The sequence below is a fragment of the Salvelinus namaycush genome, chromosome 41, assembly GCF_016432855.1.
Source record: "Salvelinus namaycush isolate Seneca chromosome 41, SaNama_1.0, whole genome shotgun sequence".
Lineage (NCBI taxonomy): Eukaryota > Metazoa > Chordata > Actinopteri > Salmoniformes > Salmonidae > Salvelinus > Salvelinus namaycush.
Genome location: NC_052347.1, coordinates 12,489,832 through 12,513,995, shown reverse-complemented (window position 1 = coordinate 12,513,995; position 24,164 = coordinate 12,489,832). Strand labels below are relative to the sequence as shown.

The following is a 24,164-nucleotide window of genomic DNA, read 5'->3' as shown; positions in this document are numbered from 1 at the left end:
CAGCCTGCAATGTTGACACACAGCATGATGGATGCATGTACTCGTGGTTTTCTCCATTACCTTGTCCTCCCATCAGCAAGAACCGGGGTTCATTCAGATCAGGCAATATTTTTCCAATTTTCCAGTGTCCATTGTTTTTATTCCTTAGCCCACTGCAACTGCAGTTTTTTGTTTTTTGCTGAAAGAAGTTGAACTCTGGAAGGTCGTTGGCTGCCATACCCCATTTGTGTCAAGGTACGACTAGTTGTGCATTCTTTTATGAGCCTTTGGGCACCAATGTTGTACTGGACTATCAGTTGACTAACTGTAGCCCGTCTGTTGCGCTGCACAATTTGTCAGCCTCCTTTGTCCTCTTTCATCAATAACCCGTTTTCGACCACTGGCCTGCCGTTGGCTGGATGTCGTTTGGGTGGTGGATCATTCTTGATACACATGGGAAACTGTTGAGCGTGAAAAACCCAGCAGCGTTGCAGTTCTTGATACATACCTGCTGCACCTGGCGCCTACTACCATACCCCATTCAAAGGCGCTTAAATAGTTTGTCTTGCCCATTCACCCTCTGAATGGCACACATACACAATCCATGTCTCAATTGTCTCAAGGCTTAAAAATCCTTCTTTAACCTGTCTCCTCCCCTTCATCTACACTGATTGAAGTGGATTTAACAGGTGACATCAATAAGGGATCATAGCTTTCACCTGGTCAGTCTATGTCATGGAAACAGCAGGTGTTCCTAATGTTTGGTACCCTCAGTGTATATGACTAAATGGTTGTATTTCCCTGGCCATCACACTGCTGCTGTTTTAGTCTCCCCAGCTGTGTGTGTGGGCCTCCTGCAGGCTGCACCAGCGGCGGTGAACATGTTAAAGCCTCAGCAGTCTGAGTGATGAGCTAATTGAAAGCAGAATCATGTTCACCTTGAAACAGAACAACCTTGCTGATTTACATTACTCACCTACGTCAGAGTAGAGACTCCTCGGTGTGCTGGGCCCGCTCACTACCCCCTCCCCACCCTCTCCTCCTCTGCTGGCAGGTTGGCCTGTTTCTCAAGTAGTATTAACCAGGTAGGTGACTCAACAGTCTGCAGCATACGTACCTGCAGCGCCAATACTTCAACAGCATCGCTTTTGTCATCTCTGATGTTAAAAAGGTCAAACCGTTCTGCTCCACTCTGACAATGTCATCTGTGTGCAGATCTCTTCCTGTGTTGTGATCCGGCTCTGGCCACTAGGTGGTGCACTTGGCACACTCGCACACAAAATGATTCACTGACTCACACAAAGCCAGGCAGGCATGCAACATGCTGTTAGAGAAGCAGCATGTTGTTCCCTTGTGGAACACACCGGCTGCAGTCTCTTCTTTCCACTTTCTCTCAGCCCTATTAAAGTGTTAAAACACTCTTTGGTGATGACCTCTCCCTGTGTGTGTCTGGTGTGGTGTTGTCCTCGGCTGCAGGTGAGGGTGAGGCGCCACAAGGAAGTATCGATCGGTGGCAGAGATAAGAGTCCCCTCTATCTCTCTGTGTGATGTGGGAGTGCTGCCCAGTGACTCTAATCAGAAATGAATTAGATGGGCACTGGGCCCAGCGCGTATGAGAGAGGAGTGAGATGCAGCTCTTTGTCTCAGCTCAATGGCACTCCAGCATAATGGAAGTCTCGTTTATCTCTCTACCCAGATCTCCGCTGATATGAACTCTTCTTTGTGTAATTAGTGCTGGGAGGTAATATAAGATTAGTGGTATGTCTGGTCAGGGAGTTTTACTGGTATGGTAAAGCTGTCAGGCATTAAAACAAAATCTCTTGTTGTTTTGTTGAGGGATATTGGATAGTGGAGTGTTGTTGAATGTGTTGTTGGAGTTAATGGACTTGGTTGTGTGAGTGAAGGGCTGAGGCCTGCGGTGGGGAAGGGCAGCTCACAGAGCCAATCAGCTGGCCTCTTGAATCCTTACTACCTCGGGCCGGTTCTGGTTATTGATGGGACTGTTCGACCGCACTGGGCACCACTGGCAGGAAAGGCACTTTTTCACTTGATGCGCAGATGCAGATTCGGTGTGGGGGAATACTTTTTTTCAATGTTTTTTTTCTTTCTTCTCCTTCCCACTTCATGTAATTGAAAAATAATCACTATGAAAGGGCATTCGACTTCCTCCTGAGCTAAAATTGTCATAGCAGCAGAGCAAGCTTGGAGTAAGGCCATGGGTATCGGCCCCGCCGGTACTGACAGGAATTTTGATGGGGGCTGGTTTATCAGCGGAGCAGCGAGGAGAGTGCGTGTAGTGTTATTGTAACCTTCCTCATCCACAATTTGCAAGTTGATTAGAAGACAACTTTGGCTAATATCACAAAGGGGGGTGAACAACAGAGGCTGGTCTGTGTGCTCCTGCTCCCATCTCAGCCCACCGTCCCTCTAGGTAGAAAAGGCAGTAGAAGTGATGTATGGGGAAATGGATGGTGTGCAAACAGAGGGAGAAGGTACAGGCTCTATAACATGCACCACCCTATACCCATGACTTATAGAGACCATGGAGAGGAATACTAATCCAGTCTCCTTTATTACAGACCCCAGCTTTAATGAGAACCTAACACCGATGCATACATTTTCTATACTCGAATGACTTTTCTTAAATGTGATACTTGTACGCTATGAGGGGCACTGACAAAAGGAAAATGGGGAGCAGCGCTGCCATTAAGAAGATAAATGGACATGTTTATGTCAGCCATTTCCCCCCCTCCCACCACCCCAATTACATAAGCCTCAACTAAAATAGTTTTCAAGTCTCTATTGTATATGAACATAAAGGATGCGCTTTCCTTTTCAGAGGGCCTGCTGCTATTACTGCTCAACTCTGATTACCCCAAGATCCAGATCAATATCCCAAGTTTTAGCACAAAGAATACATCTCACTCAATAAAAGGCCATTGGGGTTTCAAAATCACACCTAAGGAAAGTCATTTCTGTTGCATCCAACAAACCGCCTTCAGTTGTCAGGCTCTCGCATTCACATTCCTGCCTGATGACGCTCCACGATAGCAGAGCGGAGACCAGTACAGCTGTGGCTTCCAGCGTGGTTGGCATTCAACAAAATGGCTGTGGATGTTGGAAGGAAGCAACTTCCTAACGTACCTCTTCTTCTGGGAACCACTCCTTCCTCCTCCAGACCCAGCTAGAGAGGCTATCAAGGCCTCTGTCAGTCTGTAACAGTGGGGTGATGGATAGTGACGTGTGTCCGTGCCGCTAGGGGACTGAGTGGAGCTCCTAGGTGAAGAGTCATTTGCAGCAGCAGCGTGTGAGCCTCTGGCCGTGGGTAATGGGGAGGTATTAGTGACAGAGCCTGGCAGGGCAGCATCCTCTTGGTCATGCTGGGTCCTCACCTAGCTATCGCTCACTGACAGGGGCAGCACAGGCAGCCCTGATTTCCCCCTATCTGAGGCAAAAGCTCTAACAGGCTTCCTTTCCATAGGGCCAGATGGAGACATGCAGGAATGGTAGAGAGTACTGTACAGTGCTAACCTCTGAAAGTGGGGTTGTCGGAGAGGAGGTGAAAATGGAATGTGTAGAATTGATGCAGAGAGAATCGAGTCCCCACCCCACCAACCTGTGAGATACTTTCATACTGTAATCAGTGTGCAGATCAATACTGATATGTACAGTATAGTGTAATCACACACACTGGCGTCTTCTTGAGTTAGTGTTTATTTTCCCCAGCCTGTGTTTTATGACCTCAGTGCACCACTGCACAATGATGTGATCAGATGGTCCTGGAAGAGAATAAACACAACCTGGCTACCAAAGTGCCCTTTGGTTCCCTCTCCCACAGTACTTCAGCACCACATTATCCTCAATGGAGGTAAGATGAGTGGTGGTGCTAGCTAGGTAAATGTTTGCTGTCATCGTCCTTTCCCACAGAATTGACCTGCTGTTAGACTCTCCATCTAACTCAAACAGGGCTGCAGCAACTTACTGTAGCAACTGTAATATAGCTTCATATCATAATGCAGTCTACTGTAAGTGTCCATCCAACCCTGCCATAAAACAGGTGATAACTGTTTTACAACTACATGGGCTTATCTGGCTGTTGGACCAGCTAGTCCTCTTCCATATCCCTTTTCATGTTTCCCTCAGCTCGGCTGTGTGATGGGCAGCAGAAGGTTGCCATTCGTTCCTTTACTCTCAGATCAGATTAATCAATTTAGCCCTGTAAAACTATAAACCCCTCACTTTTTATTGATTTTTAATGGACTCCACACTCTAATTTCCCTGTCAGTAATGAATTGGCTGCCAGGACCAGTAGGACGCAGGAGCCTCCCACATGAGAACTCCAGTGTATGATGGATGCCTGGCACAACATGGCTATCGGTCTCCCGTTGTTGAAAGCTCTCAATCTCCGCTCGTTGTGCCAGCTTGGATGGGCCAGTAGTGTGAGGTGGGTGTAGGGGAGGCAATGAGGAGAATTTTCATCATGAAGTGATTACTTTCTTAATTAGTGTGATTAATATTCTTCCGGAGGAGCGGAGAAATGTGCTGCTGCAGTTGTGGCTGCCATCCCGGAGGAGAAGCAGGGGATTGATGGAGGTGTAGAGACGGAGGAGATTGCCTCTGATGGAGACTGCACGTTTAGCTGTTGAAGTTTGACACAAGTTGCATTGACCATATTTCATAATCAGGCATCTGACGGCTGTTAAAGATGAGGAATGTGTTCGCTAAGCTATTCCTGCATGTGTGTAGGCAGATTCTCTCAGAGATATGATGAACTGATAACACAGTCATATAGACTAGAAATATATCATGTATAATGTATGACATTTATGTAGAGATCCAAGTATAATTTGCTCATGTCTTAACCCTTTGGTTTTGTCTTTCAGTTGGTGTCAACATGTTCTACATCTGCATGGTAGTCTACCTGTATGGAGACCTGGCCATCTATGCTGCTGCTGTACCCATATCACTAATGGAAGTAGCCTGGTAAGACCAGCCAGCTGATTCATTACATTCATGGGTTTCTTATTTGGGGGTGTTATTTCAAGAAACTTTATGACTACTGTGGGTGCAGCTGACTTTCCCAAGTACTTGGAGCATTTACTTTTGGCAGGACAAAACCTATCCCTTTCTCTCAGTTCTGTTTTTGTCTCTGCACTTTGGCTGTTCCCTGACCTTCTGTCTCAGTAAAACTTTCTGATGAGGGGGCCTTTAGCCTTCCTGACTTCCCACCAGTGCTCTTGGCATTTACTTTTTGTTGACTGGCTCCCAGACAGGTTTTTATTACAAGTCCCCTCCACTGGCCCGGTGGGCTGGGTGAACATCACATATTCCATATTGTTCTAGTCTCAGACAGTATGACTCAGCCTGCAGATCTAAGGGAGGCTCTTCTCTAGAGAAACTATTGTACTGGTGAGACCACCTTAACCTCTCTGGGGTAGGTGGGACGCAATAGTCCCACCTGGCCAATAGCCAGGGAAAATACAGAGCACCATATTCAAATAAAATGATATAAAAATCTAACTTTCATTAAATCACACATGTAAGATACCAAATTAAAGCTACACTCGTTGTGAATCCAGCCATGTCAGATTTCAAAAAGGCTTTTCGGGGGAAAGCATAAGATGCTATTATCTGATGATAGCACAACAGTAAACAAAGAGTAGCATATTTCAACACTGCAGGCACGACACAAAACGCAGAAATAAAAATATAATTCATGCCTTACCTTTGACGAACTTCTTTTGTTGGCACTCCAATATGTCCCATAAACATCACAAATGGTCCTTTTGTTCGATTAATTCCGTCGATATATATCCAAAATGTCAATTTATTTGGCGAGTTTCATCCAGAAAAACACAGCTTCCAACTTGCGCAACGTCACTACAAAATATCTCAAAAGTTACATGTAAACTTTATCAAAACATTTCAAACTACTTTTGTAACAGGTATTTTTTTGTAATGTTAGGTATTTTTAAATGTTAATAATCGATCAAATTGAAGACGGGATGATCTGTGTTCAATACAAAAAGAAAACAAACTGACGCAACATTTCTGGTAATGTGCCTCTCTCAAACAATTTACTTCAAGTGACTCTCATTTAAGATGGCCGTACTTCTTCATTACACAAAGGAAAAACCTCAACCAATTTCCAAAGACTGGTGACATCCAGTGGAAGCGGTAGGAACTGCAAACAAGTCCCTTAGAAATCTGGTGTCCCAATGAAAACTCATTGAAAAGACAGTGACCTCAACATTTTTTATTTCTGAATGGTTTGTCCTCGGGGTTTTGCCTGCTACATAAGTTATGTTATACTCACAGACATGATTCAAACAGTTTTAGAAACTTCAGAGTGTTTTCTATCAAAATCTACTAATAATATGATTATCTTATATTATGGGATGAGTAGCAGGCAGTTGAATTTGGGCATGCTATTTATCCAAAAGTGAAAATGCTGCCCCCTACCCCGAAGAAGTTAACCGTCAGGATCACAATTCAATTTGGTGTAGCTTTATGACAGAAAGATGATTGACTTTCTCATGGTGTTCCAAAAAGTACAATTTCAACCAAAGACCCCCGCCCCAAACACTAAAGCGCTCTCCCATTTTGCCCAAATGACGTTAGATTATCAGTGACTCTTTAAGGGTTCAGTGAGCTCTGGGAGTGCCATATAGGGGCTTCTTATGAACATAATGTGGTGAGGATGAGATCCTTAAACATTTATAGAGATACTTAGCTTTTAAAGGTGAAGGGGAGTGAATACATTTCAATTCAAGATTACAATTTAACCACTTACCACATCAGAGGAAGTTCTATTAACATACCACCATAATAGCATAAAAAATATACATTTGTCCCTCTGACTCAGTGGGGTCGAAAAGCGCCGTGGTAACTTTCTAGCTAAAATGTGAGGCGGAACAGACACTTAAAAAGGAATTACCCTATGGCACAGATCGGAGCTCCCCGCTCGACTGGCTCTGCCACTGAGGAGAGCCAGGCGATTTGAGATCGCAGAGCGGTATCTCTTTGTAAAACCTTGCCGCAGCAGACGTCTCGGTGGCAGAGGCAGATTCTAATGATTATGTCCCATAATTGATGCTCAGTCTGCCGCACCTTGTTGGCAGCACTGAAAGGGTTTTGTGATTGCCTCAGAATGACAATGTGTAATTTTCCACCAGGAAGACTGGATCATCAATTGGATACTTTTCTTACTGATAATCTAACCGCTCCGAGGTAGTAGGAACTGGCCTCACTGATAATCTAACCGCTCCGAGGTAGTAGGAACTAACCTCGCTGATAATCTAACCGCTCCGAGGTAGTAGGAACTGACCTCGCTGATAATCTAACCGCTCTGAGGTAGTAGGAACTGACCTCATTGATAAATCTAACCGCTCCGAGGTAGTAGGAACTGACAAGTCTGCAAAGTTTTAGTAATTCTGCCCTGTCATATTTCATATTTTATCATTGCTTCATGTTCCTTTGCTATATTGTAAACTAGTCTTTCCTGTCGTATGTTATTCTTGGACTGACTTGATCTGATCATGAAGGGATTTGTAATGATCACCAGTCTGTCTGTTCTCTCTGTAGTGGTAACCACTCATGCAGTGCTGGCAGTGTGAAATACGACGACACCGACTTGTGCTGGGGGCCTGTCACCAGGAAAGACGCCTACAAGGTGTTTCTGGTGAGTACATACTGCACCCCTGTTTCTCACCCCTGTCCTTCTACCCTTGTCCCAAAGGCCCCTGGAGGATACATGGTGTACCACACCTCTCTCTGTCAGATCCTGCAATCGTGACAGCCCCAATGTGCCAACCCCTGTCTGTGTTAGTGTCAGCCTCAGCCCAGAGAGCCCCTTCCAGTTCGGTCTCCCTCTCACGCCACCCCTCCCGCAGCCCTCCTGAGCAAGTGTGTGTGCCCTTGAAGTCTTAAGAGAGCGAAACTCCTGCGATTTCCACTTTTGCTTTAACTTTGCTGGCCGACAGTGATAGATGTGCTGATCTCCTCCTGTATTATTTCCCCCCTCCACTGTTCTCACTCCTCCCTCCACCCTCACTCATTTTCAACAGAACGAGCATACTCAAACAATTCTCCAATAAATGCATTGTTGGTTTTATCTCGTCTGGGATAAGCCTCTTACATCATGTCAACGAATTGAAATTATGCTGATTTATAATCTCCTCCTGTATTTTTTTTGTTTACTTTGCAGTTTCACAAAGTTTCCTTTTAGGGAAAGGGACATTTCCACCTCTGTGTTAATTTATCTAACTGATTGCTTCTTATTATAGTAGATGTTGAGATGATGTCTGCTTGGTAATATGTTTAAAATAATTGACTGTATCTGACAGAAACTGTTTTCTGGTGTTTCTTGAAGAAGTTGTCTCCTGTTATTAGTTTTGGTCTCCTGCTTACAGGCATTTGGACTTCTAGGAGCTTAGTTGTATTTTCTCCCATTTTCGTCTCCATGAAACCTTATTAGATTTCTTCCTGTGGTGGACTCAGCTTTATATAAATAATTGGGCTTTGATAAAACATTCATCAGCTTCTGTTAGCACACAGGGAGTGGAGTGTCTTCCTGCTCCTCAGTCCCCCTTTGTCTTTGATGTGCCTGAGTCAAACGCTCTGGCCCCTTAGCCGCTGCCCACCACTCCCCATAATCACTTTAAATAATTGATTGCTCTCCATACACCGCTCTGTCCTGCCCAATGGAAATACCTCTCCCACCTACGCTATGCCTGCTTATGCCCTCTGACACGTCTCTGCCCCACCCCAAAGACCAAGGTGCCCTTCGTCCTAATGATGGGTCTATCTAGGCACAATGTCCACAACATCTAGAGTCTTTGCCATCTGGAGTCATTATGCAGCCCAGTATTTTCCTTTTTCTTTACAACGTCCATATCATTTCACTGGAAGGCTTCAAGCTCCAAACTAAGTGACCTGCTTTATCACCCTACTGCCAGTTTCTTTATGAACTGAGTGAGTCAGAGGGTGCTTTAGTATTGACTCCTATTATAATATGCTTAATCAGACTTTGGAAAACATTGGAACAGTTGTCAGAAAGGCTGACAATACGGCATTGGGAAATGCTTAATTATTTTGTTTTGGTTTAGCTAAAGAATTCAAATGAGCCTATTCATATATTATGCCGTCCCATTCTTTGAGTGTTTGAAAAAGGCATTACAAAAAGAACCATAATTACAGTTCCTAATTACATTTTTTGTTTTGGTTATGCAATTAGTTTGACTTAGTTTTGAGCCTCTAAGAGGGTGTAGGCATTAGCAAACACACTGCGTTCAATATGTTATCATTAGTTGCTGCTCAGTTGTTGTATACCAATGGAATTGCTCAAAGCTGGTCTTTGAACTATGTTCAGGAGGTTCTCTGTGTTTCAGTCGTCATTACATTCTATCTTTAATGGCCCTTCTCTCCTGTCCTCATCAACCACATTTCTCTCCTCACCATCACACCATCTTCTCAACCTCAAAATCGAGTAGTCTCTCCTGGCAACAGATTGTCAGTTAATCCTCCATTTGTACCTTGACCAGGCATGTGTAGCTCCCAGTTCTATAGGTGTCATTGATATGGGGCTTTAATCCCATGCTATGGTATTATCTGTTTCCTTAAGGGATTTTACTGTGGTAACTGCTCTGTGTACCATATTTATTAATCTTAAATAATCAATAGTGTGTGTAATGTGTATGTTGTGGTTTTGTGCTAAGCACTAATGCTACCTGACCTTCCTCAGTTGGGTGCGTATTTGGTCTGCCTGGGCTGCCGTACTGGGTAGGGCACCACTGGCTGCCACAGGGGGAGTGGGATTGATGTCGGACACATTAGTCCAGCCACAGTGTTATTAGGGTTTAGAAAAGGAAGCAAGGAAAGATTAAAGGGCAGCCCGATTACAGCATAACGGCGCACAGCTGTAATCCCTGTGTGGGTGGCTGTTTGTGAGAGAAGGAAAGAGACTGATAGAGTGAAAGAGAAGGAGAGAGCATGATATAGAGAACTCAGGTTAATGTCACAGACAGACAGAAGTAGGGTTGATGGAGTGGTTCCTCCAGGGGGCCTTCTACCCTCTGCACCCTCAAGAATGGACTGTTGTCCATACAGACAGGCTTAAGAGCTTTTTTTCACCTGCCCTGTACTGTGTTGGTCTGAAATTCACAACCCTGGGCGTTGTGTGTTTCGGACCACCGGCCTCCTCATCAGACCAGGTTTTTATAGATGCCACCCACATATCAGTGATCTGCCCGGCCAGGCTGCTCTAATCGTCATCAACTGAGCCACAAGCTAGTCTTATTCTAGATCTCGTTGGTCGATTTGAATGTCCCAGTCCCTTTATCAGAACAAGATACAAGACACATTTCAGTTGAAGGCATTCAGTTGTACAACTGACTAGGTATCCCCCTTTCCCTTACATGACCAAAACTGTGGACACCTGCTCGTCGAACATCTCATTTCAAAATCTAACCTACCACTTTGCGGCTGAGTCATTGTTGCTCCTAGACGTTTCCACTTCACAATAATAGCACTTACAGTTGACCAGGGAAGCACTAACAGGGCAGAATTTTGACGTACTGATTTGTTGGAAAGGTGGCATCCAATGACGGTGCCACGTTGAATGTCCCTGAACTCTTCAGTACGGGCCATTTTACTGCCAATGTTTGTCCATGGATGTTGCATGGCTGTGTGCTCGATTTTATACACCTGTCAGCAGCAGGTGTGGTTGAAATAGCCGAATCTACTAATTTGAAGAGGTGTCCACATACTTGTGTGTGTGTCTGTGTGTGTATATATTAGAGGTCGACCGATTATGATTTTTCAACGCCGATACCGATTATTGGAGGACAAAAAAAGCCGATACCGATTTAATCGGCCGATTAATAAAAAAAAATAAAAAAATGTTTTATATATAGATATATATATCATACACACACACACAGTTTTGTAATAATGACAATTGCAACAATACTGAATGAACAATGAACACTTATTTTAACTTAATATAATACATAAATACACACACACACACACAGCTCTGAAGTGACAATGATACTGAAGAGTCTGCTTAGGAGACAAATACTCTCAACTGTTTGAATAAAAATAGAGTTTAAGTTACCTGTGATGAATGTTGAAAACAAAAACTGTCATTTCTATATTCAGGAAATTCTATTTTAATAATGGGCATGGTAAGAATTGACGACCAAAGTGCGAGTCATAATTCCCATGACACTTTCTAGCAAAATCTGAAAAGCGGTTCCTTCATTTATTCCATAGGATATTTTTAGATTCACTTAAAATAAGGTCTGTGTTTCGTGTAGGATTACACCACCTTGCCAATTTTATAACTGTGTAGATATCCATAGGACAAGGTAACTGATCAATATTGGCTAAATATAAGCGAAGATAAAAAAAAATGTAGAGTGGATTTATGAAAATATGTTGACAAACGTTACCTTATCCTAGTGAGATTTACACGGGTATCAAAACGTCGAGGCGGTTTAAGCCTGCACGAAACACAGACCTTATTTGAAGTAGATCAAGACATTCTCTATGGAAGACATGAACGGTAAAATAACGAAGGAACCCCTTTCAAGTTCAGCCACAAGTTATTACCGGAATTATAACGCATCGACTATTTATCTCTAAACCATATACCTTTGACTAATCCGGAAACTATCACCTCGAAAACAAAACGTTTATTCCGTTCCGTATTTTATCTAACGGGTGGCATCCATGAGTCTAAATATTCCTGTTACATTGCACAACCTTTAATGTTATGTCATAATTACATAAAATTCTGGCAAATTAGTTCGCAAAGAGCCAGGCGGCCCAAACTGTTGCATATACCCTGACTCTGCGTGCATTGAACGCAAGAGAAATGACACAATTTCACCTGGTTAATATTGCCTGCTAACCTGGATTTCTTTTAGCTAAATATACAGGTTTAAAAATATATACTTGTGTATTGATTTTAAGAAAGGCATTGATGTTTATGGTTAAGTACACATTGGAGCAATGACAGTCATTGATTGATTGTTTTTTATAAGATAAGTTTAATGCTAGCTAGCAACTTACCTTAGCTTAATGCATTCGCGGCACAGGCAGGCTCCTCGTGGAGTGCAATGTAATCAGTGTTAGAGCATTGGACTAGTTAACTGTAAGGTTGCAAGATTGGGTCCCCCGAGCTGACAAGGTTAAAAATCTGTCTTTCTGCCCCTGAACGAGGCAGAACGTTCCTAGGCCGTCATTGAAAATAAGAATGTGTTCTTAACTGACTTGCCTAGTTAAATAAAGATTAAATAAAAAGGTGTAAAAAAATAAATAATAATAGTATATATAGTGTAGTATATATAGTGTACCTCACATTATGCTTGTAGATCTCTCATTTCATTTGTCATTTTTTTCTCAGACAGTTGCCCCACGGTGGTTGCAGCAATGTTTGTTGTGCTTGGACAACAGATTGTGGGTTATTTTTAGTATGTGACAGAACAGCTGTCCCAGTTCAGAAAGTAGTTCTGCTCTACTAGCAGACCCACAAGGCTCTGGGGATCAGCACAGAGAAGGGGAGAGAGGTGAGAAAAACACTGACCAAATCAAGGATCATCTATTATATAGGAGGGACTATTTTGATAACCGCTGTCAATAGATTTCTTCAGCTTATCTGAACAATTGGGAAGAAGCTACCGTCTTCACAGCCTGTCTAAGGCTGGGAATTTCCAGGGACCTCGCGATGTTATCACGATACTTAGGTGCCAATATGATATGTATTGTGATTCTATATGTAATTCAATTCGATAATGCTGCAGAGAGACAAGAGAGCATGAGAAAATGAGTTTTGATCAGTCATGGAAATAAATGCTGAAAACATGTTGGCTCACTATTTAAAAAGATGGAGAACAAACTGTAGGATGAAAAATACCGGAGTTTTGACTCAGGTACAGCCGACTTGCTCTAGCTAATGCTACCAAGCAACAAAAAAAGTGTGTATATATATATATATCACACACAGTTGAAGTCGGAAGTTTAGACCTTAGACCTTACATACACCTTAGCCAAATATATTTAAACTCAGTTTTTCATAATTCCTGACATTTAATCCTAGTAAAAATTCCCCGTCTTAGGTCAGTTAGTATCACCACTTCATTTTAAGAATGTGAAATGTCAGAATGATAGTAGAGAGAATGATTTATTTCAGCTTTTTTTCTTTCATTACATTCCCAGTGGGTCAGACATTTGCATACACTCAATTAGTATTTGGTTAGCATTGCCTTTAAATTTGTTTAACTTCGGTCAAACGTTTCGGGTAGCCTTCCACAGGCTTGCCACAATAAGTTGGGTGAATTTTGGCCCATTTCTCCTGACAGGGCTGGTGTAACTGAGTCAGGTTTGTAGGCCTCCTTGCTCGCACACGCTTTTTCAGTTCTGCCCACAAATCTTCTATAGGATTGAGGTCAGGACTTTGTGATGGCCACTCCAATACCTTGACTTTGTTGTCCTTAAGCCATTTTGCCACAACTTTGGAAGTATGCTTGGGGTCATTGTCCATTTGGAAGACCCATTTGCGACTAAGCTTTAACTTCCTGACTGATGTCTTGAGATGTTGCTTCAATATATCCACCTAATTTTACCTCCTCATGATGCCATCTATTTTGTGAAGTGCACAAGTCCCTCCTGCAGCAAAGCACCCCCACAACATGATGCTGCCACCCCCGTGCTTCACGGTTGGGATGGTGTTCTTGGGCTTGCAAGCCTCCCTCTTTTTCCTCCAAACATAACGATAGTCATTATGGCCAAACAGTTCTGTTTTTGTTTCATCAGACCAGAGGACATTTCTCCAAAAAGTACGATCTTTGTCCCCATGTGCAGTTGCAAACTTTGGTCTGGCTTTTTTATGGCGGTTTTGGAGCAGTGGCTTCTTCCATGCTGAGCGGCCTCTCAGGTTATGTCGATATAGGACTCGTTTTACTGTGGATATAGATACTTTTGTACCTGTTTCCTCCAGCATCTTCACAAGGTCCTTTGCTGTTCTGGGATTGATTTGCACTTTTCGCACCAGAGTACGTTCATCTCTAGGAGACAGAACGCGTCTCCTTCCTGAGCGTTATGACGGCTCCGTGGTCCCATGGTGTTTATACTTGGGTACTATTGTTTGTACAGATGAACGTGATACCTTCAGGCATTTGGAAATTGCTCCCAAGGATGAACCAGACTTGTGGAGGTCTAACAATTTTTTTTCTGAGGTCTGTCTGATTTCCTTAGATTTTCCCATGATGTCAAGCAAAGAGGCACTGAGATTGAAGGTAGGCCTTGAAATACATCCACAGGTACACCTCCAATTGACTCAAATTATGTCAATTAGCCTATCAGAAGCTTCTAAAGCCATGACATCATTTTCTGTAATTTTCCAAGCTGTTTAAAGGCACAGTCAACTTCATTAATGTAAACCCACTGTGAATTGTGATACAGTGAATATAAGTGAAATAATCTGTCTGTAAACAATTGTTGGAAAAATGACTTGTGTCATGCAAAAAGTAGATGTCCTAACCGACTTGCCAAAACTTTAGTTTGTTAACCAGAAATTTGTGGAGTGGTTGAAAAATGAGTTTTAATGACTACATCATGAGTGTCTGTGAACTTCTGACTTAAACTGTATGTGTATATATATGTATGTATGTATGTATTAAATATATTTTTTTTTACAAATCGATATGTAACTGTATCGATTCCCCCCCGTCACTAAGCCTGTCAAACCACTCTCTCTCAGATTGAGAGGTAGTGCCTACACATAGTATGAACTTTGCACCTCATACATACATGCATGCAGAGGACATGAGTGAAACTCAATAACAATTTTCACTGGATTGCACGGAATGGAATTCACAATTCTGGAGGTTAGCCTCACACCTTACCCTGAGGTGTCTGGACTATTTGTCAGGTTGACTTATCGTCAATGGCCAGCTCTGCGAGTTCTTTTGAAACTTAGTCATATCAGTTCATTCAGTGACTTTGTGACTGAAATTAAAAAAGTATTCCAGGTGATCAAAGGCTTTATCATTCTGTAAACCTTCAATGGACGTCAAGCTTTTCACACAGCTTGTGCTGGGCTGGTCTTTGTCAGTTCCTTTCACATTCTTTAGTCCCTTTCAGACGGAGCTCAGACGACATTGATTGTAAACACACAGGCTTTTGTCATAGCAACACTGACTAATAACAGCATACAAGCTGCACGGTGGGTGACCTGTTTGGTTCGCTCTGACCTTTGGTTAGATCAATGGTGTCCACACAAAACGCTATGTATCATGCTGTGGAGCATGGCAGCCATTTTCTCCATCACGATCTGCAAAACCTCTTAACCCTTTTACACTTGTAGGAATTGGACTATATGGATAGGGCTAAATTAAAATGTTTTTGACAGAACAAATATGAAAATGATATGCATAACCATGGTAGCAATTGAAAGGAAACAGTTTGGATATTATTGGAAAATGATTAGACCAAAGGTGAGGACACAACAGTTCACCTGACACAAGACTGAATCCAAACATTACACTGTTGATTTTCTGTGCATTTTACATTTATTGTCCTTCTGTTGCATTTGTTGATAATAAAATCTGAAAATACTCTGGATATATTCAGTAACATAAGAATATTCCTGGAAAATGTGGCGTAGGTGCAACATAAGACAAATAATTCCAAGTGTTTGAGTGAGAGGACTAACTGGTGTATCCACGTGGCCACAAACCTCTCCAAAGTGTGCACGTATCCTAAGTCATTTTAATGCACTTTTATTACTCAGAGAATAGTCTTCAACTACAAGGTGCTTTTTTTGCCCTCTTGTCTGTCGTATCCTGCATCCCAGCCGTCACACAATTACTGTTGTTTTCGCAATCCAGAAACTGTCCATTTATAAATCACAGTCTGGGTCAGGTGGGCATCATTTGAAAGCTTGCTATATTGCCAACATGACAAACGAAATTCTAAAGTAAGATTTTACAAAGTTAGGCTTTCACAATGCAATTCAGGGAAATTGGTCATAATTTTGGTGCGCATCGGAATGAGTCATGAGTGCATTCAGGTGCATGTGCCGTGGCAAATTTTCTTCACAAAAGACAAAAATAGGCTCATTCTGTTCAGACACCCCAGTTTATGATGCCATGTCATCTTGTAACTGTACATCAAACATAGTGATCATAAACGTTGATATTGCATATGCATGAGTTTGATCATATAGAAATGTGAAGTGCACATTTGTACTCACTTGTATGACATAATACATAACAAACGTCATCTTCCAAAATACATAGTCCTCTTAATTTTAATGTGTGTTTGTAACTGCAACTACTTGTCAAACAAAGTTCAGAACAGCGGTCAGTCAAACCCTTACAGTGACGTGAAGCGCAGAGCTCTGACGTCATGTATAGCATGTTACTCTTCAGCCACTGCGTTCCAATTTAGGCATTTATCCATTCCCAAATCTGCCATTTTCATCCTGTACAAGGTACGAGTGTAAAGGGCTACGAAGATGAGTTGGGTGAGATTTGATCTGCTGCTGATTGATTCTCGTGTCCAGTACCCAGGCTGTTTTCACTCTCCCTTAAAACTAATGTACAGTATCTTTAGACAATAAGAGAAATCTTACATCCTAACTACTCACGTAGATTGGGCTTTTCCTCAGTCATGCATATCCAAGCGTAAGGTTGTAGGTCATTGTGTGCTTGGCCAATCCTAGCCGTTGACCTGCCCTTTACATTGGACCACAGTTTTAATTGTAAGGATTATGTTTCGGCGTGAAAGTGCAACAATGGGGTCTTTCTGGGGACTGGCTTAACCCCAGCAGAGAGATTTCCTGAGACCTCAATTAAATTTCTTTGTCCGTTGTTGCACCCTGGCGAGGTTTACCTTTTGATTTTCAATTGCAATTTGCAACACCATTGGGATTTTACTGCATATAAAAGGCCATAGCTGTCCACTGGTTCCATAATGCATACAAATACTGTTGGGCGGCAGCGTAGCCTAGTGGTTAGAGCATTGGACTAGTAACTGAAAGGTTGCAAGTTCGAATCCCCGAGCTGACATGGTACAAATCTGTCGTTCTGCCCCTGAACAAGGCAGCTAACCCACTGTTCCTAGGCCGTCATTGAAAATAAGAATTTGTTCTTAATGTTCTTAACTGACTTGCCTAATTAAATAAAGATAAAATAAAAAATAAATATACTGTTGGATAACCCAACTGTGATTTAAATGGCTGATTTTATATTGAGAATGTTTTTTTTGTGGTTGAGAAAGTGATGGAAATCAATACTGTATATCAGCTCAAAATGAGGTTTTGCTGACACTGCGTTCTTTCCCTGTTTGTCTTTATGCATATGTGCGTATTAAAGGCTGTGTCTATTAGACCACTCAAAGGGAGTGGATGCCCTGTGAATTGAAATATTCTCTCAGCGGGCGCCACCCACCATGAAACGAGGCCACCTTTGTGTCAACCATCTGTTTAGATCCACTCCATTGAACTAGTCAGACTCACTCACACACTCGGGGACCCACAGAGAGAACAGACGCAGATAAGCCCAAATAATACACAAAGATACAGTATTTTACCCCATGCTTTCTTTTCATACCTCTGTCTGTATGGTGAAAAGCGAGTGATGCTTTCTTCAGATGTTTGTGTGTTTCACTTTGGAGGAGAGGGAGCGAGGGTGCTGTAGTGTAGCTCTGTTGTGGTGCAGCCATCCCAGAGCTGCAGGGAGATGACAGTGCAGATGGTTTAATAGAGATTACCTCAGCAGGGGGAAGTGTTTGAGTTGGGAACCACACAAGTGGAGTCCACTCCACACCAACACAAGGCAGAACCCAATCAGAGCTGCAGATCAGGACATTGCAGAGGAACACAGCCGTACTGGGAGAGGACTGGAGGGACTGTTGGCAAGGGGGACTTAGAGGTCATGCAGGAGAGAGGATACAGGCTCTCTGAGTCAGAGAACAATAATGTAGGCTGAGGATCCAACTGATCATCCAGTCAGACTTTTGAAAGACTAGAACCTATACTTACCCTGTTTAGGAAGAGTTTGTCCCATCTGTGTTTGCTACTACAGCATATTTATTCCACTCCAGCAGATTGAGCAGTTGTTAACATTTTTTGTGTGTGAGTTCTGCTGGTGCTGCTGTCACATTACCATGAAGAGTGGCAGTTAGCCACACGAGACAAACTGCTAACGCCATCAAATGTGCTTAAGGATCTCTTTGGCAGCTGTCACTACAGAACGCAATGTGGCTTGCCTGTGATTTGTAACAAAGGTAATACATGGTTTAATTATTGCCTTCAGCCTGTCCATTTAACTCAGTTTTTCCTCCGTCTTTTTGCTTATAGACTCTGCAGACGATCATCATTTGAGAAGTTATTTCACTCATTGGTTTTGAGAAAACAAAACAAGGGAGTAGTGTAGCCCATTGCTTTCTATTACTTTTAATGGCATTGTCTGTGTCAATTGTTTATTCTTTCCTTTTCTCAGGGGAGTAAGATAAAATAGACGTATTTGGCCTGTCTAACACGTTAAAGTCCGTGCCTCGTGTTTAAGGAGAAAATCTACATGCTGAGTACAATATTGTTTTCTGTTTTGAAAAGCTGGTTATCTGGTACAAGGACATTGCAGAATGATGTAAGGGTCTTGCTCGGTGGGTGGCTGAACGCTAACAAACGTGATTCTCATGGAATTAATCTGCCGCTTAAACGGAACACAGGCTCCCATTTAAAAAGGGACAGGTTTCAAGAGACTTTTACATTCAGACCTTGTGCCCTTGGGCTGATTGTTTGTATGGCTGTGTGTTGGTGTATTTGTCTGGGCCTGCTGGTTAGGCTGACCAGACCCAGCCTCCTATTGAAAGAATGACCCAACCGTTTGCACCCTTCTCCAAAGCCAGGAAATAAAAAGGGACAATCCGCTTCCTCATAGAGCTTGTCTTTTTCAATTACACCGTGACATGGAGCATATTCATGAAAAGGCCCCTTAGTTGATGTATTATTTAATTTATTCTTCATAAGGTCCATCGTCATAATTGAATGAGACCTTGTTCTCTGTGCGATATGGCACCCCCTTCTCCACATCCCCTACTAAAAGTTATAACGATCGGGAGAGTGAAATAGCCGAGGTCCAATTAAACCACAGGCAAATTATCGTTTCGAATTTCCTCCCAGTTATGTGCCTTGCCTGTCATAAATCTTCCCTTTGCGGTGTTGCTCGTTATTTTTTACCTGGGTGTATAATGGTTTCTTTTGAGGAGCCAGAGATGTTAATTAGGCAAACCAACTGGAAGGCAACTGCACCCCAGGTCCCCATATGAAGTCATAGTGGTTAAATGAGTGCTATGCTCATCATTCTTTACTTTCACAACTGATTATTGTTCCCAATTTACTCTGGCTACCCAAATAGAGGCAGCTGGCACAAATGTGTCCACAACAGTTTTTCGGGAGGTCTGGTTAAGCTAAACCCATATTTCTGGGAAGTTGTGAATGATAAATTAGGGAATAGTTTTAAATGTTGGCTAAGAGTTTAGCTCATGTCTTATCCTTGGTATCCTCTCATCTCTCCAGAGAGAAGTGCATTTTGAGATCCAGTGTAAAGGCAGAGCTTTATATCAGCCCCTCGATTGCTCTGTTGAACTAAGAATGACCTTTACAGGTCACACCCAAGTTCAGTATTTGTTTACGCTGATGTTATGTCTGCTCAGTGATTGTTGTATGCCACAACATTCTCTGATAGACTTCAAAGGCTTGAAACTCTGAACATCAGAGGGGTTTTGAAGCTAGGATAAAGGGAGTAATCCAGTCTTATCTGTACAGTATAGAGTTGATCATCCTCATCATTTCCTCTCCTCATTGCTTCAGTCTCTTTCTGTTTCAGTAATGGCTTGGTGATATCACTGAAGTTACTAACTCATATCTATCAAATCAAACTTTATTTGTCATATGCGCTGAATACAAGTGTAGACCTTACCGTGAAATGCTTACTTACAAACCCTTAACCAATAGTGCAGTTTAAGAGTTAAGAAAATATTTACCAAATAAACAAAAGTTTTAAAAAAGTTTATAAAAAATAAATAGAAAGTTACACAATAACGTGACAGTAACGAGGCTATATACAATGAGTACCGGTATCGATTAATTGTTCAGCAGTCTTATGGCTTGGGGGTAGAAGCTGTAAAGGAGCCTTTTGGTCCTAGACTTGGTGTTCCTGTACCGCTTGCTGTGCGGTAGCAGAGAAAACAGTCTATGATTTGGGTGACTGGGTCTCTGACAATTTTTTTATGGGCTTTCCTCGGACACCGCCTATTATATAGGCCCTGGATGGCAGGCAGCTTGGCCTCAGTGATGTACTGGGCCGTACGCACTACCCTCTGTAGCGCCTTACGGTCAGATTGCCATACCAGGCAGTGATTGAACTGGTCAGGATGCTCTCAATGGTGCAGCTGTAGAACTTTTTGAGGATCTGGGGACCCATGCCAAATCTTTTCAGTCTCCTGAGGGGGAAAAGGTTTTGTTGTGCCCTCTTCACGACTGTCTTGGTGTGTTTGGACCATGATAAGTTCCTTGGCGTCCACATCACCAACGATCTAACTCTTGACCCGCTCCACTACAGTTCCGTTGATGTTAATAGGGGCCTGTTCGGCCCGCCTTTTCCTGTAGTCCACGATCAGCTCCTTTGTCTTGCTCACATTGAGGGAGATGTTGTTGTCCTGGCACCACACTGCCAGTTCTCTGACCTCTTCCCTCTAGGCTGTCTCATCGTTGTCGGTGATCAGGGCTACCACTGCTGTGTCGTCAGCAAACTTAATGATAGTGTTGGAGTCGTTTGGCCACGCAGTCGTGGGTGAAAAGGTAGTACAGGAGGGGACTAAGAACATACCCCTGAGGGGCCCCAGTGTTGAGGATCAGCGTGGCAGACGTGTTGTTGCCTACCCTTACCACCTGGGGGCGGCCCGTCAGGAAGTCCAGGATCCAGTTGCAGTGGGTCTAGGGTATCCGGGAGGATGTTGTTGATGTGAGCCATGACCAGCCTTTCAAAGCACTTCATGGCTACCGACGTAAGTGCTACGGGTCGGTAATCATTTAGGCAGGTTACCTTCTCTTCCTTGGGCACAGGGACTATGGTGGTCTGCTTGAAGCATGTTGGTATTACAGACTCAGTCAGGGAGAGGTTGAATATGTCAGTGAAGACACTTGCCAGTTGGTCCGCGCATGCTTTGAGTATACGTCCTGGTAATCCATCTGGACCTGCGGCTTTGTAAATGTTGACCTATTGGCTTGTTTGATGGTTTGTCTGAGGGCATAGCGGGATATCTTATAAGTGTCCGGATTAGTGTTCCGCTCCTTGAAAGCGGCAGCTTTAGCCTTTAGCTTGATGCGGATGTTGCCTGTAATCCATGGCTTCTGGTTGAGATATGTATGCACTGTCACTGTAGGGACGACGTCGTCGATGCACTTATTGATGAAGCCGATGACTGAGGTGGTATACTCCTTAATGCCAATGGATGAGTCCCGGGAACATATTCCAGTCTGTGCTAGCAAAACAGTCCTGTAACGTAGGTTGAATCTATGTCTGCTACAGTTACTTCGGAGTCTTAGGAATTGAGCTACCGATAGGTTCCGCTTATGGTGTACGGGGTGGTTACTGTCTGTGTGTAAAAGTGTATTCCTACTGTGCGGCTTGCAGAAGATAGTAGACTCCAAGTCTGTTTTCTTCTCTTCTTCTCTCTGTTGTGAATTTGAGATTTGGGTCAGATAAATTATAAGAAATGAACTCTGAGAAGGAGACCTTCAGTACCGTTCCATACCAGTAGGATGTCGTCTATGTATCTTTTCCAAAGGGTGATATTCTGGAAATATGGGTTTTTCTGGACATCATAAATGAAGGTCTCCTCCCAGTGTCCCATGAATACATTTGCATAGTTAGGAGCGAAGTCAGCTCCCATTGCTGTACTCTGAATCTTTTGGTAGAAACTTCCAGCATATAACTTAATTTTACCTCAAGTTAGTCCCTTTGGAAGTTTTTCTTGGTAAGGCCTTCTTATAGTTATTCTAACATGTTCAAAGTGCACATCAGAAGTCTGTAAGAAGGACCACATATCATTGCATCCTCGACATGCATGTTCTTCTGAATGCGATTTCGGTCACTCTGAGCACGGTGTGTAGATGCCCTAATCAGGTTACGCACCCAATGCATATGGGTCCGGTAAATTTAAAATGTTGCCGGTCAAATGTCCGGCACAACCATTTCCTAATGGAAACCCTCATGTGACATCGTTATTCAAACAAAGCAGCAGTATGTGAGGGCATACATTTGAGACCTCTGTGGTCATCACCATTTAGTCTCAAATAGACTCACACAAGTGGAACACTGCAATCACTTGCTTAATCATGCTGTAAATGGTTCTTAATAGTTGAGCGATTGCCTTTGAAAAAGTTTAGGCCTACACATGGATTCTCTGTCAGACTGTCCCGAGACCGTATGCTGACCTAGGAATGCTGGCGGATTGTGAAAGTCTTGGCCTGACAAATACTAGTTGGCCATGCCAAGCCCAGCCAGTGTGATTTATTAGTACTGCAGTGAAATAAATAAAGATGCATCTATATGCGTGCTTTAGTCTTCATGTGGGCTAGCCCTACAGCGGTGTGTACATTTGAAATACCACGGGTCAAATTTCTTTGATTTTACTGACGTCTGCTTCAACTTCCTTCATTAGTGTTCTGTCATCTCCTACTGAGACAGATTGAAGAGGAATTGGGCACAACTGCATTACTGTAGTGTTGAGCAATTCTGATGTGTTAAATAGTCACAGGCAGGTGGCAAAATATCCCATCTACACTTACCCCCCCATCACCTACACTTACCTCCCCCTCCTCCATGTCCCATCCCATCCTCTGGCTGCTGTCATCCTTTCTCTCATTACAGTCATCTTTAATTGCGTAGAGACTAGATGGTTGTCTCCTGGGTCATCTACTTAATTAACAGTAAAAGTGTCTGTGTTGAGTATATCTCACTTCCTCCGAGAGCGGGCTGTGTAGGAGAAAGATGAGTGTTGAGGTAGTTTTTATTCTGTTCACACATCTCACAGTGATGCTAGCCATGAGCTAACCATTAGGCTCATACATCTGGACATCAGCTTGACCTTGGTGAGTGTGAAGCTAATGGAATCAAGACAAAATGTGTTCCTTGTAGCCTTGTCAAAGTTGCAATTTTCTAATTTAGCATTGTAAGGTCATATTTTAGACAGTTATTGAGGTAAGCTCACTTCTGGGTAGAGTCCGTTTGTACTGGGTGCGTCATTGAGTGTTTGTGGGACAGCTGTAACACGTGGAGGTCCAGTGGGAACCCTGTATGTCAAGCTACTTGGGTCCACACACCTCTGTATAAAGATCCTGTCCCATTCTATCTGACAGGTTTCCAACCCGTCCATAGTCTCAGCCTGGCTCACTGACTTCCTGAAGCCTCCTCTATAGGTGGACTTTCACACACAAGCCATGTCCACGGAGAGAGACCGTGTTATGTATTCATCTCTGGTGGTTTTATATCCCTGTTTATTTTGGAAGTGTTCAGTTTACACTTGCCTGATAGTGACCTCGGGGCCTGCAGGGCCGGTGATGCATCCACAGTTGATGCAGAGGTGATCTGACATTGATGAGTCTATGGCTGTTCGTCACACAGGGGGATGGCAAGGCTGCTGCTACCACAAGATATGAGCTCTCCTTTATACCCAATAAAGCCTCTGTCTCTGTGTGTTTCTCCTACACTCACAGAGGGGAAAATAATGAATGAGCCCAGGCCTAACATCCCTTCAAGTAATTTATGTATTTTGTGTTTGTACAGCAGAATTGCTTTTTTGGGGGGGGGATCAAAACAAGTTGTTCGATGCAGTTCTAGGAATGTGTTCTTCTGAAGACTGCAGGAGTTGGGGCTCACACGCATCGCACCGAATGTGGATCTAGCGTTCGTCTGCAGATCGTGTTTTAGGGACCACACGCTGTAGACGTCGGCCTGCCTACATTTTTTCATGCGATTCTATTTATAATAACGTCTTCAACGTATCTCAATCATTGTCATGTGGTTTTTCAAAATTCTATCTAAATGAAAATGATACAAACCTAAAAAAGTTACTTCTATTGCCATTTCTAACTATGTAAAAATTACCTA

The 24,164-nt window shown here is 43.0% G+C and overlaps 1 protein-coding gene across 2 annotated transcripts in view; it reads left to right on the top strand.

Moving 5' to 3' along the window:
• The window catches only part of LOC120034054 (transmembrane protein 104-like), a 71,426-nt gene that overhangs the window by 13,793 nt on the left and 33,469 nt on the right, over positions 1 to 24,164 (top strand). For both annotated transcript variants that reach the window (XM_038980467.1, XM_038980466.1), the window contains exons 7-8: positions 4,863 to 4,962; positions 7,564 to 7,660. In XM_038980467.1, coding sequence (XP_038836395.1) covers positions 4,863 to 4,962; positions 7,564 to 7,660 — 197 coding nt within the window. The remainder of the gene's footprint in view (positions 1 to 4,862; positions 4,963 to 7,563; positions 7,661 to 24,164) is intronic.